This window comes from Ranitomeya imitator, chromosome 5 (assembly GCF_032444005.1).
Source record: "Ranitomeya imitator isolate aRanImi1 chromosome 5, aRanImi1.pri, whole genome shotgun sequence".
NCBI classification, from domain to species: Eukaryota; Metazoa; Chordata; class Amphibia; order Anura; family Dendrobatidae; genus Ranitomeya; species Ranitomeya imitator.
Genome location: NC_091286.1, coordinates 276360594 through 276380978, shown reverse-complemented (window position 1 = coordinate 276380978; position 20385 = coordinate 276360594). Strand labels below are relative to the sequence as shown.

General features: G+C 46.4%; 1 protein-coding gene across 1 annotated transcript in view; it reads left to right on the top strand.

The window, feature by feature from the left end:
- Positions 1-20385, top strand: part of LOC138637732 (amine sulfotransferase-like) — a 136767-nt gene that overhangs the window by 100836 nt on the left and 15546 nt on the right. Inside the window, exon 4 of the mRNA XM_069726645.1 lies at positions 17735-17915. Coding sequence (XP_069582746.1) covers positions 17735-17915 — 181 coding nt within the window. The remainder of the gene's footprint in view (positions 1-17734; positions 17916-20385) is intronic.

The window sequence follows — 20385 nt, the reverse complement described above, 5'->3', positions numbered from 1 at the left end:
CTGGCGCAAGAGAAAATGCCCAGTCTTGAGGGTCGCCGCGCAAAAAAGAAATAATAATCAAAACCTGTTGAATAGGATTACCAGAAGAATGAGGTTTCAAGGCCAGAAATAGCTTACAATTATTTTTGAAACTTAGAAACTTAGTTCTATCTCCAAAAAACAAATCAGGAATAGGAATTCTTGGTTCTAACATAGATTTCTGATCAATAGTATCTTGAATTTTTTGTACATTTATAACGAGATTATCCATTGAAGAGCACAGACCCTGAATATCCATGTCCACACCTGTGTCCAGAATCACCCAAATGTCTAGGGGAAAAAAAAAAAGTGAACACAGAGCAGAAAAAAAAAAAAATGATGTCAGAACTTTTTCTTTCCCTCTATTGAGAATCATTAGTTTGGCTCCTTGTACTGTTATGTTTGCTAATGACAGGTGTTATGAAGGCAATCCAGAAACACAGTGTGCTTAGCAATCAGAGCGCACACAGTGATCTGACAAATACCCAAAAATACAAGAACGAGCTCTGAGACGTGGAAACTCTGTAGACTGCATACCTGATCCTATCCTAAACACAACTAAAAGCGGCTGTGGATTGCGCCTAACAACTACCTAGGCAACTCGGCACAGCCTAAGAAACTAGCTAGCCTGAAGATAGAAAAATAGGCCTGACTTGCCCCAGAGAAATTCCCCAAAGGAAAAGGCAGCCCCCCACATATAATGACTGTGAGTAAGATGAAAAGACAAAACGTAGGGATGATATAGATTCAGCAAAGTGGGGCCCGATATTCTAGGACAGAGCGAGGACAGTAAAGCGAACTTTGCAGTCTACAAAAAACCCTAAAGCAAAACCACGCAAAGGGGGCAAAAAAAAACCACCGTGCCGAACTAACGGCACGGCGGTACACCCTTTGCGTCTCAGAGCTTCCAGCAAAACAAAAGACAAGCTGGACAGAAAAAAAGCAACAAAAAGCAAAAAGCACTTAGCTATACAGAGCAGCAGGTCACAGGAACAATCAGGAGAAGCTCAGATCCAACACTGAAACATTGACAAGGAGCAAGGATAGCAGCATCAGGCGGAGTTAAGTAATGAAGCAGTTAACGAGCTCACCAGAACACCTGAGGGAGGGAGCTCAGAAGCTGCAGTACCACTTGTGACCACAGGAGTGAATTCAGCCACATAATTCACAACACATTGTCCTTTTTTGCATTAGTGCTGCTCATTTTTCCTGATTTCTCCTATTAGTGTGATTCCAACCGTACCCAGCTAGATTGCTTGCAAACACTATATAGGAGTAGATAGAGGAGCCTTTCTGCAGCCTTGCAGCGCTAGTGCACAGTTCTCTGCACTGTTCATGCAGATTGAGTTCCAGCTCCTTAAAACAATCCGTTTATTGAATCCAAGCATAAAATCCAAATGTCCATAGTGTACAGACTCCCATCGGTAAGTGCCCAAGGTGACAGAGACTAACGGCAACGCGTTTCGATCAAGATGATCTTTATCAAAGCCATACCTGGATCTGGTACCGCTTCCTCTATATGAGGAGACTCACCCAACCAGATCACTTATGTGGATCACATGACAATTTGAAAGGTCCTTTATTTTTTATTTTTTTTCCCCTCTCTAAAATCATTATTAACAATATAACAACATAAAAAATGAAAATAATCAACTCACAATCAGCAATAGTGTAGCATAGTTTCATGTCTTTTGTTCAATCCTGTTGGGACACGGGTATTTAGTTGGAAAATCCAATATGCTTCTCGTGTGAGAAGCCGGCGTCTAATATCGCCACCGTGGGGAGACGCATTAACCCGTTCTATTCCCTGGACCTTGAGACTTACAGTACTACGTGCATGGTGCATTACAAAATGTTTGGACGCTGCCGACATGTTCCTATTTTCACTGAGGGTATTACCTATATCATACAAATGTTCTCTAATGCGTGTTTTTAGTTTTCTGGACTTGCAGCCCACATATGATAGGTTGCACTCTGTACATTTTACTTTATACACCGCATTAAATGAGTTACAGTTAATGTACTGCTTTATATCAAATTTAATTGATTCATCTGCATTGTAGAAAGTTTTTTCAATACTAGCAAATTTACAGGTGCTGCAATTATGTGTACCACATCTAAAGAACCCTGGGTAATTTAACCAGGTTGTTATTGGTTTAGTTTTTGAACAGAACATACTGGGGGCTATTTTGTTGCCGATTGTCGGGGCCCTTCTGGATACCACATTTACACCAGAATTCAATATGTCATACAATTGTGGGTCTTCATATAGGATGGGTAAATACCTATTAATGATATCTTTAATTTTAGTGAATTGGGGGCTATATTGGAAACATATGTATGGCTTTTGTTCCATCTGTGTGTTACTATTTTTTTGTACCGTAACTAGCTCTCTGCGATCCCTTCCATCTACAATTCTTTTCACCCGATTGATTGTCCATTGTGGGTATTTGCGACATTTCAATTTTTTCTCTATCTGGTCAAATTCACCTTTGAGATCTCCTTCCAGACTACAGTTTCGCTTTATCCTGGTGAACTCACCCACCGGGATTGATTTGATCGTGTGCCTACTATGGCTGCTTTTAGCATGCAATATTGTATTGCCCCTCACTGGTTTATGATGTGTTCTGGTAATAATATTTAGATCTTTATGCCCTGTAAGTTCCAGATCCAAGAAAGAAATATTTTTGTTATTAACCCTATGCGTAAATCTGATACCATATTCATTATGATCAAGGTATTCCATGAAGTGTGGTATGGCAGACACCCCCCCCTCCCGAATAATGAGGGTATCATCTATGTATCTGCCATACCACGCCACATATTCCAGATATGGATTAGCCACGGAAAACACAAACTCCATTTCCCAAAAGGACATAACCAAATTTGCAAGGGAAGGAGAATATTTTGCACCCATGGCCACTCCCGCCTGCTGTGCATAAAACTGACCATCAAATGAAAAGAAATTACTATTTAACAAGAAATGTATCACCATCACCAAATATTCAATCAGATCCGCAGAGTAATTACTAAATTTCTCAAGGTGATATTGTATCGCTCGTATTGCCAGATCATGTGGAATGCATGTGTATAGGGATATAACGTCGCAGCAGAGCCAGGAATAGTTCACCTGCCATTTCTTACCATCAAAACGCGTTGCCGTTAGTCTCTGTCACCTTGGGCACTTACCGATGGGAGTCTGTACACTATGGACATTTGGATTTTATGCTTGGATTCAATAAACGGATTGTTTTAAGGAGCTGGAACTCAATCTTTTTGTTCTCCCTGATGATCGTCACGTCTACCTGCAGCGGAGTTCCGTGCACCTGCGGTGATTACTGGTGAGCTGGCTACAAACTTTTCTCTGTGTGTGAGTGCAGCTCACGCTGTAGTGTGTTCTGCAGCCACCTCCGGTTGTAGTCCGCTCAGCGTGCGTCACTGCCGCATACATTGTCCTTTTTTGCATTAGTGCTGCTCATTTTTCCTGATTTCTCCTATTAGTGTGGTTCCATCCGTATCCAGCTAGATTGCTTGCAAACACTATATAGGAGTAGATAGAGGAGCCTTTCTGCAGCCTTGCAGCGCTAGTGCACAGTTCTCTGCACTGTTCACGGCTGTCTGTGAGGTCTCTGTGTGTGAGTGAAGCTCACGCTGTAGTGTGTTCTGCAGCCACCTTCGGTTGTAGTCCGCTCAGCGTGCGTCACTGCTTCATACATTGTCCTTTTTTGCATTAGTGCTGCTCATTTTTCCTGATTTCTCCTATTAGTGTGGTTCCATCCGTATCCAGCTAGATTGCTTGCAAACACTATATAGGAGTAGATAGAGGAGCCTTTCTGCTGGCTTGTGCCCTGCAGCCACAGCCAAATTAGTATTAGCCTATTTTTTGGAGCCTCATCTATTGCATTTTAGGTTACCTTCCTGCATTGTAATAGCTACAAAAAGTTTGTGATACTATCGGTTTTACATCTTTGGGCACATCCAGTGTCTTTTTGTGAAAAAAAAAGGAAACAAAGTTCACCAAACACTCCACTTTACAGTTGTGTAGGCCACATTAGCTCATATTAAAGTCTAGTCCAGAGGTCCCCAACTCCAGTCCTCAAGGCCCACCAACAGGTCATGTTTTCAGGATTTCCTTTGCATTGCACAGGTGATGCAATTATTACCTGGGCAAGACTAAGGAAATCCTGAAAACATGACGTTGGTGGGCCTTGAGGACTGGAGTTGGGGACCTCTGGTCTAGTCCACACTTTAAAAAATTACTGTTTCTGAGGCCTCTTTCACACGTCCAGATAATTCCGGTACTGGAGAAATCGGTACCGGAATTATCCGTGTCCGTGTGTCCGTGTGCTCACGTAGCACATCAGTGTGGCACACGTGCGGCAGCCGTGTGCCGCCCGTGTGCCGACTGAGGATTACAGTGATGAATATGCGCATATTCATCACTGTAATGAGCGGGACCATGTGACTGCTCACACAGGACCTGAGGGGAGACATCTCGGGAGCTGGGTGAGTATTTCCCGGCAGGCAAGCGGGGGGGGGGGGGGTGTTTTGGGGCGCACAGGAGATGGGAGGCGGGAGGGGATGCACAAACTTTATTTTTATGGGAAAATAAATAAAAAAACATAGATTTTTCATTCCTTCTCTCCAGCGAACTGCTGGGGAGAAGGGATGAATACCGGCTTCAGCACCGCACGGCGGGGACAGCGCTTACTGTAGCGCTGTCTCTCCTACGGGCGGTACGTGCACACGGAGCAGAGTGCACACTGTTCTATTGTGGTCCGTGCTGCCGGTAAAAAATGGACATGTCTACGTGTTTTGCACACAGACACACGGTCCGTGTGAAAACACGCACATGTGCAGAAATACATAGATCCTAATGGGTCTACATGTGTCAGTGTTTCCGGTATGTGAGAAAACTGACACTACACGTACCGGAGACACTGACGTGTGAAAGAGGCCTTATACCTGTTAGCAGCTGTTCAGGAATAAACACACTAAGCCCTTAGTACTTTTCTGCCTATCTTTATCAGTCTACCAAGATGAAGAAGGCAGTGAGTAAGGCATGTGGTCGTGGGTGTGGAGGTTCTGCAGAAAGAGGACGTGGGGATTCTGTGCCTGCTGTGGGCACCAGTGACTCAGCATCCCCCAGTTTTACCAGGGAACAGTCCTTTATGCGCAGCTTTGTAGGAGCTCGCCGTAGCCCACTGCTGCGGGAGAACCAAATTGAAGCCGTTGTCAGATGGATGGCAGCTAACGCATCGACTTCAATTAGTTCCAGATCCTCTCAGGTCCTGAGCACTGAAGAGCACCCATCTGTCTCTTCACCACCTGCCAAATTGCCCAGTCAGTCAGAGAGTTCTGGACAGAAGCCATCTCTACTTCTGTTCTCTGAATCTGTTGGCTTGGAAAGAGGGGGCCAGCCAAGCAGCATTCTAGAAGTTGAAGAAGAGGTAGTATGCAATGATGCGCAACAGCTTTGTCCCTCTGAATCTGAAGAGGAGGGTGGGCCAGTGTCTATGGTCAGCACACCTCAGTAAGCATCTGATGATGAGACTCAGGTGCCATTTTCTGGTGCGTACTGTACTGTTGAGACTACCCAGGAGAAGCAGTTGTTTGAAGAGGGTAGTGTAGATGATGAGGTCCTTGACCCATCATGGCGTGAGATACAGGAAAGTGGTGGGAGCAGCTCTGAGGAAGAGATTCCCCGAGCGGCCAAAAATGGAGGGAGAGGGAGGGGGCAGACTCGGTTGCCTGTAGCCTCCACTTCGGCACCCATTAGGAGCATGCATCTTCCAAAACCCAAAACGGGCGCTCCCAAGACTTGCAGTGCCTCGTCCTTATTTGACACAGTTGCAGATGACATTTGCTTTGTCAAATGCAAGCTGTGTAATCAGAAAGTGAAAAGAGGGAAAAGTGTCAGCAACCTGAATACCACAAATATGTGGAAACATGTGCGGACCAAGCACGTGGTGGAGTTACAAAGATACACTGAAGACCTAGGCCAACCTACAGCACCACCTACCACCTCTTCAGCTCGTGTTGTAGCCTCTTCCTCCAGCTCACACACAGCTGGTTCGGCTTCCTCACAGGATCGCCATGGAAGAACCTCTGGCACTGTTGTACAGAGACACAGTGTCATTCCACCCACAGCACCACGTTCCCTGTCATCCTCACACTCCCAGGCCAGTCTACAGCCATTGGTAGCACAGGCATGGGAGAAAAGGTGCCCATACTCGGCAAACCACCCCCGAGCACAAGCTCTGAATGCTGGCATTGCAAAACTACTGTCCCTTGAAATGCTATCATTCAGACTGGTGGAGATTGACACCTTCTGTAACTTCATGGCATTGGCAGTCCCACAATGCAACGTGCCCAGCCGCTTTTATTTCAGCAGGCAAGCCGTCCCTGCCCTGCAAAAGCATGTGGAGGGAAAAATTAAACATGCGCTACTAAACGCCATCAGTAGCAAGATCCACCTGACCACCGATGCGTGGACCAGTAAGCATGGACAGGGACGATACCTTTCCCTCACTGCCCATTGGGTAAATGTTGTGGAGCCGGGTACAGATCTTGAGAGTGGCGCTGTACGTGTTCTGGCAACTCCAAGGATTGCAGGAATCCAGTCAGTACACATTGACTCCTCCTCATGCTCCAGTTCCTCTGAATCAGCGCTGCAGGAGCCGTCACGGTCTACCTCCACATGGACCCGTGAACGCTTACCTGTTATGACCGATATGAGCACAGCCGTGGCCAAACATCAACAGGCCATATTGAAATGAATTTCTTTGGGGAATCAAAGCCACAAATAGCGCAGGAGCTCTGGAATGCCATCAAGCAGCAGAGCGATGTGTGGTTTGTGCCAGCAAATCTCCTGCCAGGCATGGTTGTGTGTGACAATGGTCGAAATCTGGTGGCAGCTCTGGGTCTAGGCAACCTCACTCACATCCCTTGTCTGGCACATGTGCTCTACTTGGTCGTGCAGAGTTTTTTGAGTGACTATCCGGATCTTGATGCACTGCTGCACAAGGTCTGCATAGAGTGCACTCACTTGCGGCGTTCCAGCATGGCAAGATCGCGCATTGCAGCTCTTCCGGAACATTGCATCATATGCGACCTACCCACCAGGTGGAATTCAACGCTACATATGTTGGAGCGGTTGTGTGAGCAGCAGGCAGCAGTAATGGAGTACCAGCTGCATCAGGCACAAACAAGTCGCACTGCGCACCGTTCACACTTCACCACCACTGAGTGGGCCTCTATGAAGGACATCTGCCACGTTTTGCGTGCCTTCGATGATTCCACGTGGATGGCGATTGCAGATGATGCACTAGTCAGCATGACTATCCCCCTTATCTGCCTGCTTGAAAAAACACTGCAAGCACTAAGGGAGGAGGTTTTGGAAGAGGTGGAGGATGAGGAGTCACAAATGCCATCTGCTTCTGGACAGTCTGCGCAACGTGGTTCCTCACAAAGGCCTAGGCAGCAGACACTTTGTGAGGAAGATGAGGAGGAGTCAATGGAGGAGGAAGACATCTGTCCAGAGGAGGGAGGTACACAATGCTCTAGTGGTCAGTATGTAGAGCGAGGGTGGGGTGATGCAGAGCAGGCAGAGATCACGCCTCAAGCAGGGGACAGCATTTCTTGGCCAGTTGGCAGTCTGCAGCACATGGTTGATTTAATGCTACAGTGCCTGAGAAACGACCGCCGCATCGCCCACATTCTCAACATGGCTGATTATTGGGTGTCCACCCTCCTAGATCCTCGCTACCTGGACAACTTACAAAGCTTCATAACACCGTTGATCCGGGAACGTAAAATGCGGGAGTACAAGGACGCACTGGTGCAATCCATCATGTTCTCCATTCCACCCGAGAGCAGTGCTGCTAGTGCTTTACAAAGCAGCTCAGTGCGTCGAGGCAGTGGAGGAAGCTCTGCACAAAGAGGGAGCAGAAGCAGCGCCTCAGCACAAGGCAAGACCAGTATGGCCCAAATGTGGCAAAGTTTTGTGTCCCCGCCACAAATGTCTACACCATCACAGTCGGCTCCATTCAGCAGGAGGCAACGTTTCCGTCAGATGGTGACAGACTACATGTCTTGCCCTCTCAATGTACTCCCAGACGGCTCTTCCCCCGACAAGTTTTGGGTCTCTAAGCAGGATACATGGCCAGAGCTTAGCAAGTATGCATTGGAGGTGCTGTCTTGCCCTGCTGCTAGTGTATTATCGGAATGCGTCTTTAGTGCCGCAGGTGGTGTACTAACAGACCGTCGGATGTGACTATACTACAATAACATTTACCAGCTTACTTTTCTGAAAATGAACAAGGCCTGGATCTCGCCAGAAATTGCCAGTCCTCTTCCAGATTAAATAATTGGTTGGCAACAGTATCCAGGTCTCCTGTTGTGTTCATGTTTCTACCACCTAAACCGTAATCCCTGGGCTCCAATACTGCTAGCTGCTGCTCAGAAGTGCCATCTTCACAGTCAACACTTGCTCCTGTGTTATTGGGGTTCAGTAACGTCAGCTGATCCCCTGCTGTGTGTCCTGCAGGTTCTCCTGCTCTGTCCACATTCACACTTTTACTGATTTTAAACTTGCTCCAATTAGGCCTCTGCCTCCACTATGCTTTTGGTATTTACCCTGGGCTCCAACACCACCAGTTGCTGCTCAGAAGTGCCGTCTGCACAGTCAACATTGGTCCTGTGCTATTGTGGTTCAGTAACGTCAGCTGATCCCCTGCTGTGTGTCCGGCAATTTGTCCTGCTCTGTCCACATTCACACTACTACTGATTTTAAACTTGCTTCAATTAGGCCTCTGCCTCCACTCTGTTTCTAGTATTTACCCTGGGTTCCAACACCGCCAGTTGCTCAGAAGTGCCATCTGCACAGTCAATACTTGCTCCTGTGTAATTGGGGTTCAGTAACGTCAGCTGATCCCCTGCTGTGTGTCCGGCAATTTCACCTGCTCTGTCCACATTCACATTACTACTGATTTTAAACTTGCTCCAATTAGGCCTCTGCCTCCACTCTGTTTCTAGTATTTACCATGGGCTCGAACACCGCCAGTTGCTGCTCAGAAGTGCCGTCTGCACAGTCAACACTTGCTCCTGTGTTATTGGGGTTCAGTAACGTCAGCTGATCCCCTGCTGTGTGTCCGGCAATTTGTCCTGCTCTGTCCACATTCACACTACTACTGATTTTAAACTTGCTCCAATTAGGCCTCTGCCTCCACTATGCTTTTGGTATTTACCCTGGGCTCCAACACCACCAGTTGCTGCTCAGAAGTGCCGTCTGCACAGTCAACATTGGCCCTTAGTTATTGGGGTTCAGTAACGTCAGCTGATCCCCTGCTGTGTGTCCGGCAATTTCTCCTGCTCTGTCCACATTCACACTACTACTGATTTTAAACTTGCTCAAATTTGGCCTCTGCCTCCACTCTGTTTCTAATATTTACCCTGGCTCCAGCACCGCCAGTTGCTGCTCAGAAGTGCCGTCTGCACAGTCAACACTTGGTCCTGTGTTATTGGGGTTCAGTAACGTCAGCTGATCCCCTGCTGTGTGTCCAGCAATTTCTCTTGCTCTGTCCACATTCACACTACTTCTGATTTTAAACTTGCTCCAATTAGGCATTTGCCTCCACTTTGTTTCTGGTACTTACCCTGGGCTCCAACACCGCCAGTTGCAGCTCAGAAATGCTGTCTGCACAGTCAACACTTGCTCCTGTGTTATTGGGGTTCAGTAACGTCAGCTGATCCCCTGCTGTGTGTCCGGCAATTTCTCCTGCTCTGTCCACATTCACACTACTACTAATTTTAAACTTGCTCCAATTAGGCCTCTGCCTCCACTCTGTTTCTAGTATTTACCCGGGGCTCCAACACCGCCAGTTGCTGCTCAGAAGTGCCGTCTGCACAGTCAACACATGCTCCAGTGTTATTGGGGTTCAGAAACATCAGCTGATCCCCTGCTGTGTGTCCGGCAATTACTTCTGCTCTGTCCACATTCACACTACTACTGATTTTAAACTTGCTCCAATTAGGCCTCTGCCTCCACTCTATTTCTAGTATTTACCCTGGGCTCCAGCACCGCCAGCTGTTTCCTGGCAGTGTCTTTGGCACAGGTAATCCCTCCTGCCCAGCCTGGTTCCAGCACGATGGAAAAGATCCCACTACAACGAGCACTTCATCGCATTCAAACAGTCCCTCACTACTTATAAGACCACACTCGCCACAGCTAAACAAACCTACTTCTCATCTCTCATATCCCCCCTGTCTCACAGCCCTAAACAGTTATTCAACACCTTCAATTCTCTCCTCCGTCCCCCAGCACCTCTTCCCTCCCCACTCATCTCAGCTGAAGACTTTGCCTCATTTTTCAAGCAGAAGATTGATAAAATCAGAGACAGTTTTGGTCAACAACCCCCAGAGCCCTTCCTCCCGACTTCCCAGCCCTCCACCTCCAAAACCAACTTCTCCACCATTACAGAAGATCGACTCTCCACTCTACTCTCAAGATCACATCTCACCACCTGTGCACTTGACCCGATCCCATCCCAATTCATCCCAAACCTCACCACAGTCTTCATCCCATCCCTAACCCATCTCTTAAACCTATCACTAACAACTGGTGTTTTCTCCTCAAGCTTTAAACATGCCTCCATCACACCTATCCTCAAAAAGCTCTCTCTTGACCCATCCTCTGTATTTAGCTTTTGCCCTATATCACTTCTCCCCTATGCCTCCAAGCTACTGGAACAACATGTCTACCTTGAACTGTCCTCCCATCTCTCTTCTTGCTCTCTCTTCGACCACTTACAATCTGGCTTCCGGTCACACCACTCCACTGAAACTGCCCTAACTAAGGTCACCAATGACCTCTTAACCGCCAAGAACAAGCGTCACTACTCTTTCCTCCTCCTCCTGGACCTGTCTGCTGCCTTTGACACAGTGGACCATTCCCTATTATTACAGACCCTCTCATCCCTTGGCATCACAGACTTGGCCCTATCCTGGATCTCATCACACCTAACAGACCGGACATTCAGGACCCCCGCACAGTAAACCTTCAGCTTAGTGGTAAAGCTGAGTCCCCTTCATTCCCAGATGTTCTTATGCAGTCTCTTAAAGGCGGCACTGGCTTTGACAATTCTGTTTTTAACCCCTTCATGACCTTGGGATTTTTCGTTTTTCTGTGTTCGTTTCTCACTCCCCTCCTTCCCAGAGCCATAACTTTTTTATTTTTCCGTCAATTTGGCCATGTGAGGGCTTATTTTTTGCAGGACGAGTTGTACTTTTGAACGACATCATTGGTTTTAGCATGTCGTGTACTAGAAAACGGGAAAAAAATTCCAAGTGCGGTGAAATTGCAAAAAAAGTGCAATCCCACACTTGTTTTTTGTTTGGCTTTTTTGCTAGGTTCACTAAATGCTAAAACTGACCTGCCATTATGATTCTCCAGGTCAGTACGAGTTCATAGACACCTAACATGACTCGGTTATTTTTTATCTAAGTGGTGAAAAAAAATTCCAAACTTTGCTAAAAAAAAAAAAAAAAAAAAAAAATTGCGCCATTTTATGATACTCGTAGCGTCTCCATTTTTCGTGATCTGGGGTCGGTTTAGGGCTTATTTTTTGCGTGCCAAGCTGGCGTTTTTAATGATAGCATTTTGGTGCAGATACGTTCTTTTGATCGCCCGTTATTGCATTTTAATGCAATGTCGCGGCGACCTAAAAAACGTAATTCTGGCGTTTCGAATTTTTTTCCTCGCTACGCCATTTAGCGATCAGGTTAATGCTTTTTTTTAATTGATAGATCGGGCGATTCTGAGCGCGGCGATACCAAATATGTGTAGATTTGATTTTTTTTTAATTGATTTATTTTGATTGGGGCGAAAGGGGGGTGATTTAAACTTTTATATTTTTTTTATTTTTTTCACATTTTTTTTAACTTTTTTTTAACTTTTGCCATGCTTCAATAGCCTCCATGGGAGGCTAGAAGCAGGCACAACGCGATCAGCTCTGCTACATAGCAGCGATCTGCTGATCGCTGCTATGTAGCAGAAATGGAGGTGTGCTGTGAGCGCCGACCACAGGGTGGCGCTCACAGCCACCGGTCATCAGTAACCATAGAGGTCTCTAACACCTCTATGGTTACCATTCAGACGCATCACCGACCCCCGATCACGTGACGGGGGTCGTTGATGACGTCATTTCCGGCCGCCCGGCCGGAAGCGTTAGTTAAATGCCGCTGTCTGCGTTTGACAGCGGCATTTAACTAGTTAATAGGTGCGGGCACATGTCAGCTGTTCAAAACAGCTGACATGTCCCGGCTTTGATGCGGGCTCACCGCGGAGCCCTGCATCAAAGCAGGGGATCTGACCTCGGACGTACTATCCCGTCGGAGGTCAGATAGGGGTTAACCTCTGCGTCTATGGTTACTTCACGGAATGTGTGCTGCCTAAGAAGGTGAAGTTGGTGCTTTGAGATTTTGCTCCTTCACCATGATACGTGGCTCCTTGTATAGTTTCCCTGGAACAGGCTGATAGATGACTTCGGTTTTTCTAATGTTGATCTCGAGACCAAAACTGTCGCAGGCTTGCGAAAAACAGTCCATTTCATGCTGCATCTGCTGTTCCGTGCTAGCTTTAAATGCACAGTCATCAGCAAATAATAATTCACGGATAACAGTTTCATGCACTTTCGGAACCGCCTTCAAGCGTTTTGGGCTGAATAGCTTGCCATCAGTCCTGTACCTAACCTGTATTCCATCTTCACAGTTGTTAAAGGCATCACTTAACATTGCAGAGAATAACATACTGAACAGGGTTAGAGTAAGCACACCGCCTTGTTTTATGCCGTTTGTTACTGGGAAAGCCTCAAATTCGTCCCCATCGTTCAGAACCTTCACCATCATGCCATCATGAAACTGCCGGATGATTGAGATGAACTTGCTCGGGCAGCCGAATTTTGCCATGATCTTCCACAGGCCATATCTACTGACTGTGTCGAAAGCCTTGGTCAAATCAACAAAAGTTACATAAAGGTAACGGTTTTGCTCCTGGCACTTTTCCTGAAGTTGACATGCTGCAAAGACCATATCTACTGTTCCGCGTTTATCACCGAAACCACATTGGCTTTCGGGTAATAGGCCTTGCTCAAGGTGATGTAAAAGGCGGTTGAGCAAGAGACGAGCCAATATCTTTCCTGCAGTGGACAGAAGGGAGATGCCTCAATGGTTGTCACAAGATTGGCGATTACCTTTCCTCTTGTATATGTGAATTATGCTGGCATCTTTCATCTGTTGCGGAACCTGTTCCTTTTTCCACATATACTGGAATAGTTTGGTCACCGTTTGCATCAGAGCAGGGCCGCCAGCTTTATATACCTCAGCAGGCATTGCATCATTTCCGGGTGCTTTTCCACAAGAAAGTTGTTTTACTGCTTTCCTGACTTCATCTCCACTTGGAAGAACATCAAGGTCCTTGTTGATTTCTACATGAGGCAAGCGAGCAATAGCCTCATCATTGATATTGGCAGGGCAATTAAGAATATTATTAAAGTGCTGAGCCCACCGTTCCAGAATTTGTTTTTTTTCTGTCAGCAGCTTAGTTCCATCTGTGTTAAGCAGAGATGAAGAGATTGATGACTGGGTCCATATATAGCTTTGAGTTCATCGTAGAAGCGTTTCTGGTCATGGGTATCTGCATAGCCCTGAATTTCATCAGCCTTCTTGCTAAACCAGTTATCCTGCATCTCACATAGCTTGATCTGTACCTTTCTTTTTATGTTGGTAAAGGCATCTTTCTTAGTTAATGATGTGGGGTCATTTTGATACACATTGTACCGCTGATGTTTCTCTTCTAGGAGTGTCTTTATTTCCTCGACATTTTCATCAAACCAATCTTGATTATTTATGACTACTGATCCGAGATGCTCCAGAGCAGTATTATAAACAGCATCTCTCAGAATCGTTCACTGTTCCTCAACGCTGGTCTCCTCTACCTGCAGAATATTTAACAGTCTGCCATCAAGGTCATTGGCAAATTCCCCTGCAATTCTATATTGCAGCTTATAAACATTCAGCCTCCTTGTAGTTTTCTGCCCTTGGGGCCTCCTCGCAGGCAGGATGCAGAGCCTGCACTTAGACACAATGAGGCGATGGTCAGTCTAGCAGTCTGCACCGCACATGGCCCTCGTCACTCTAAAGTCCATCTCATCCCTTTTCCTGGCAATGATATAATCAATGAGATGACAATGCCTCGAGCATCCATGATGTCTTCTTGCATGTGGGTAAGCAGAATAGGGTGTTGGTGATGAGGTCATGTGTGGCACACATCTTGAGGAGCAGCAGGCCATTACTGTTACACTTGCCAGTGCCATGTCTCCCAATGACCCCTTCCCAGTTTTGATGGTCTGTTCCCACCCTGGCATTAAAGTCTCCAAGTATAATGAGCTTGTCTGCATGTGGGAATGCTGAAATACAGTAAGTGTGTCAAGTTCATCATAGAACTTATCTTTAATATCATCTGGGTTAGTCATAGTGGGAGCATAGGCGCTGATCAGAGTTGCATGTTTCTTGTTTGTAAATGGGAGCTGAAATGTCATCAGACGGTCATTGATGCCCTCCTAGTAAGTTTACGAACAAGATTAGTTTTGATAGCAAATCCCACGCCTGCTTCTCGTTTTTCAGTGCTGCCTCGACCACTCTAGAAAAAAGTATATCCACCACTATGCTCTGTCAATTGACCCTTGTCCGCCAGGCATGTTTCACTGAGAACTGCTATATCAATGTTGTAACGAGCTAGCTCCCTAGCAACCAATGCCGTTCTTCTCTCTGGTCTGTCTGCCTTAGTATTATCCAGCAGAGTTCTCACATTCCATGTGCCAAGGTTGAGTACCATCATTTTCTTTTTCTTTATTGTGTGTCGACCGCTTTATGGGAAACCCACCAGCTGCGATAGGCTGGCCAGGTGAAATGAAGCAGACTATGTTTGAGGCACCTTTTCTGGGGAGTGACCATATGGCCTGGGCTGCCAGCGTACAGGTTCGTGACTACAGCTTCCAGTGATTCCACACCTGCTGCTTTCCCACTCTCCCATTGCCACTAGACTTTAGATACGCAGTGGTTGAAATCATGACTTGCGCTTGACTTGGATTAAAGTGAGGAAGAGTTGCGCAGTTGTCAACCTCACTCTCTCGCCCATACCTATCTAGCCCCAGTGGCAAGAACTAGGCGAGACAACTGGAGATAGGTCAGGGTGCAGTGGATGGCCAGCAGTGTCCTATATGTGCCTCGCTGCACCCTCTCAGCGCTTCAAAACGCAGTGCTGGGAATCGCTTGCCTGTCCATAGAAACTTGAATGGTTTCTTCCGCACAGTCTGCCATATCCAGTCTTCACATGCAAGGGTAGGCAAACCCTTGAAAATCACTGTAGGTCTCAAAGAAACCCAACAGCTAACCTCACTTGGTTTGGTCCGCCTGCCGAGGCGGTGTTCTGGGGTGTACCCGCTGCCACATGCTAGCAGCTACTTGGAGGTACAGGTGAGAGTTGAGCATCAGATGAGGACCAAAGATGGAAGAGCTGTCCAGAAAGGCTCGGCAAGCCCTCTACCAGAGGTGCTACCTCCATCTAGATACCCCATACACCCCATATACATATAGATCTATACATATATAGAGAGAGGTATAATATACACACATATAATTAGAGCAGATATTGAGATTTACACCATGCATACAAGACAGGAGAAGTGTACATAGCTACAATGTAGCAATGTATGCTACAATCAATTATATACACAGCTCCACACTATATACTGTGTTAAGGATTATAGAGTGGAGCTGTGTATATACTATATAATGTAGAGAAATGGCAGTGTATAAAGTGTGGATTCCACACTATATACTATACACACAGCATCACAATATATAAACATCTGTAGACTATATACTATATTTGCACAATCCTACATTATACACTATATTAAGACAGCGTTATACTATATTATTCTGCATATATCACATAGGAGACACACATACAGTATATATCACATAGGAGAACTTTACTCCTGTCTCCTTGTCAACTGAAGCATCCATCATCCCTTCTGGCTTGACTAGCGATGAGTCAAAGCTGGCGGAGCAATGAAGTTATTTAATCGCAACGCCTGACATGTCCGGCATGACTCTGCCTCCAACAAGCTGCAGGCTAAAAGTAGCATGCGGTCTTTCTGAGAAAGTTGTGGAGCAGCTAGCTGACGACACAATTGTTACAAGATTTACTGTCCAATGCGGCAAAATACTCATCCCACCTCCTACATATTTTATATCTCGTATGTAAGTGAAATCAACTTGTTCTGTCTCCGCCATCTAATATTGTTACCCTGATTATCTGTTTGCCTAATTGCAGGTTTCTCAGTATGGATGTTCATATCTTTATTTATTTTTAGTGCTTTGGCTCCCTCTAGCGGTCAGAGTTATGTTGACAGTTCAATCTTCTGTGTTTGTATTATCCATGTCTGATTCTCCTCCTCCTTTGCAATGCATTATGGTAGCTCAGCCTCCATTTCCCTCCATTTTTCCTTTCACTTTCTTCAGTTTGCCTTCAAGGAAAGACGCTTCACTTCATCCCCCTTGCGATTGCATTGCCGGTATGTCTTTATCCTTTCTGTAGATATTTCTGCTCCATATTAGCCTAGCCTAGCCAGTTGTACTCCCAGTTCAGTTACTAGCCTTCTAATGTTATGCATAATGTATATCATGTGTATTATGTATTTGTTCTATACCCTGCACTGATTCTATGTATATCATTGTTCACAGTTTCACCGCATCAATATACCACTACGTTTAATAAAGCACAGACTCAATGACAGTCTTCTTATTGGACCCCGGTATAGCGGTTTAGCTGACTGTATAGCTACGTATGAGCCTGCCTCAGCTAGTGAGGACAGAACACAACTCTCTTCAACTGCCTTTTGAACTACAAATAGTAAGATATGTTAGGCTACGTTCAGACTAGCATTGTGCTAGTGTGCGTCGGGTTAGCGTCGGGCGACGCAGCGGCGACGCACGCGTCATGCGCCCCTATGTTTAACATGGGGGACGCATGCGTTTTTGTTTGTTGCGTTGTGCGACGCATGCGTCTTTTTTGCCGCAAGCGTCGGACCAAGAAAACGCAACAAGTTGCATTTTTCTTGCGTCCAATTTTCGGCAAAAAACGACGCACGCGTCGCAAAACGCAGCGTTTTTGCCTGCGTTTTGCCGCGTTTTTGCGTGCGTTGTGCGTTGCGTCGCCTACGCAGCGGCGCACAACGCTAGTCTGAACGTAGCCTTAGCAAGCCCTCAGGAAAAAAAACAGCACAACCTAAGTTTGATGCACAAAAGAATGATTTCTCCTTTATTAAAGGTACTGGCAAGGGGTTTATACTGTCACACACAAAGAAAACTTACCGCTGAAAGGTAAAATACTCCACCCTGGCTTCGATTACAATAATCATCCAATAGTGTGAACAGAAATGTGAAACTTACCTACACAGCAGGTTTATCTAATTGATCCCCTGAAACAAGAGTCATGATTCAGCATAGATACACATTCAAAATGGAGTATGTTCTCTCGCACATACATGAGATTAAGGATGGCTTATGCTACAATCCTAATGAAAATATAGCCAATTAAATTAACTGTTCCCTCTTTATGTATTCTTGTAACTTTTCCTTTTCATTTCAGGACCTTAGATCTGCTGTGCTGAAAATATGTAAATTTGTAGACAAAAGTCTTGATGAGAAAGCAGTTGACATTGTAGTGGAAAAAGCAACGTTTAGAAGCATGAAAGATGATCCAGATGCCAATTATGCATTTTACCCAGCTGAGCTTATAGAAGCCAGTGAAAATGGATTTCTTCGTAAAGGTGAAGGGGTTAATATTTATCTAAACTCAGTAATTTACATCTATATGCACTCCCGTTTATATACAACTTTACTTTTAAAGATTTATGTACATACCGTTTTTCTGTAGCATAAAATGTTTTCGTATAAGATACATAAAATTATATTGCCTTGGAACTCAAATCCAAATTTTTACTTCTTTGAAAGGACTAAGAGTATGTGCACACGGTGCGGATTTGGCTGTGGATCTGCAGCGGATTTGACGCTGCGGATTTGCAGCAGTATTCCATGCGGTTTACAGTACCATGTAAACCTAAGGAAAACCAAATCCGCAGTGCACATGCTGCAGAAAATACCAAGGTTTATTTTCCACAGGATGTCAATTCTTTGTGCGGATTCCGCAGCTTTTGCACCTGCTCCATAATTGGAATCCACATGTGTAAAAACACGTGAAAACCGCACAAAATCCGCGATAATTCCGCAGGTAACCCACAAGTAAAACACGGGGCGTTTTACCTGCGGATTTTTCAGAATCTGCACCGAAAAAATTTGCACACTAATCCGCAACGTGTGCACATACCCTAAATATTTCTATAAATAAAAAATTTGGAACTAGCTGTTAGGGGTCGAGTTCCCGCTTCTGCACAGGGGGAATCTCGAGCCACCTCCGCTGCGGTCTCCCATTCTTATCCATTCGCAGTGGAGTCTGCTCAGCAAAGACGTCGGTCCCAGCGTCTTGCTCATTCTCACTCTGTTCTGAGAGTTACTGCTGTTTCTCCAGTCTATGCCATTAAAGCCAGTACTGGTCAGCAGCGAGCGGACTTCTCTGGGACTAAGTCCTTGTCTGCGCATACTGAGCATGCCCAGGGTAAGATCTCCCGTTGGAGATCGAGGGTCATGTGCTCAGGCTCTGCGGCACATTCCATTGATCCTCTTGACAGGTCTTGGAAGGGCAAAAGTCCTGTGGCCACTTCCTGTGCTGCAACTATATAAACTGCGCATGACCGCACGGCCATGCGCTAGTATTGTCTTGTAAATATGTGTGTGTGTTGTGAGTGAAAGTCGCTCTTTAAATAACCCTCCCTATTGAATGTCTGTTCGCGGAAGGTGTATGTTTGCTATCTAGCGCCCGACTTGTCCAACAGCACGAAACACACATTGCAGCGTCCTTTTGCTGTGTCCGCCTGTACGGCGCCGCGCGCTTGCCTTGCGCTTTCCATACCCAAGCCAGTGTGGTTGGTGGCGTCCGTCAGTGCGGCATTGCTCGCACTCCTGTGCATTTATATATTTATTCTTAGTTTCCTTACACACCCAATTGTGGTGTAGTGCCAGCGAGGGTCTAATCGGACTTCAATCCCAGTTGGGGTTAAGTACGCTGACTGTTCGCTCGCGCTTTAGGTGCGGTGCCGCGATCCTGTGACGCAGCAGGATTGCTCCCTTCACGCTGGGTGAGGTTGAACCCACGTGTATATACTTTAGTGTACCGCCATATAGTCTGCTATTTACTAGCAGCAGGGTTTCTCCTGCACGGTGGACCCCGGACTGCGAACGCATCTATAACATCTTTCTTGGTGCGTTCCGCCAGTCCTAACAGAATACTAGCGCCAGGGTCTGGCTAGTAAATGGCGGACGACCAGCGTTTACAGAGGTACATCCAGCAGCTGGAGGGAAGGTTGGCAGCTCTTGAGCGTACAACCTCAGCTGTGGATGTCACTGCTGTAGCTATTCAGGTTGCTAGTGTAGCCGCAGCCAGTTTGTCCGCTGCCACCCCTGCTCCGACTTTATCCCGTCTCCCGCTTCCTGACAAGTTTGCTGGCGACAGTAAACAATGTCGCGGATTCGTGAGCCAGTGCTCCATACATCTTGAGCTCCTGGCGTCACGTTTCCCTACGGAACGGGCGAGAGTGGGATTTATTCTATCTCTCTTGTCGGGCAGGGCGTTGGAGTGGGCAACGCCACTTTGGGAGCGAGATGATCGTGTGGTACAGAGTGCTCCTCTCTTCTTGGACACTCTGAAGCAGGTCTTTTTAGGACCTCGTGTTACCCACGATACCGCGCTCCAGTTGTTGACTATTATTCAGGGCACGTCCGTGGTCAGCCAGTTTGCCATCCAGTTCCGGACTCTAGCTTCTGAGTTAGAGTGGCCAGACAAAGTTCTTATTCCGGTGTTCTGGAGGGGACTGGCAGACCATGTGAAGGACGCCTTGGCCACCAGGGAGATACCCGCCACACTGGAGGAACTTATTTCAGTATCTACCCGCATCGACCTCCGTTTTCACGAGCGGAGGTTGGAGCGGACCCAGTGTAGGCAGAGGTTTCGGCAGGCTCCTACCTTCGCCAGACCTCTTGAATCTCCTGTCTTGGCGTCAGATTCCCATGAGGCCATGGAGGTTTCTCGAGCGGGGCCTAAGTCTCAGGACGCTCGAGTACCCGTGGTTTGTAAAAACTGTCATCAACTTGGACATTACGCCAATAAATGTCCGCGGCGGTCGG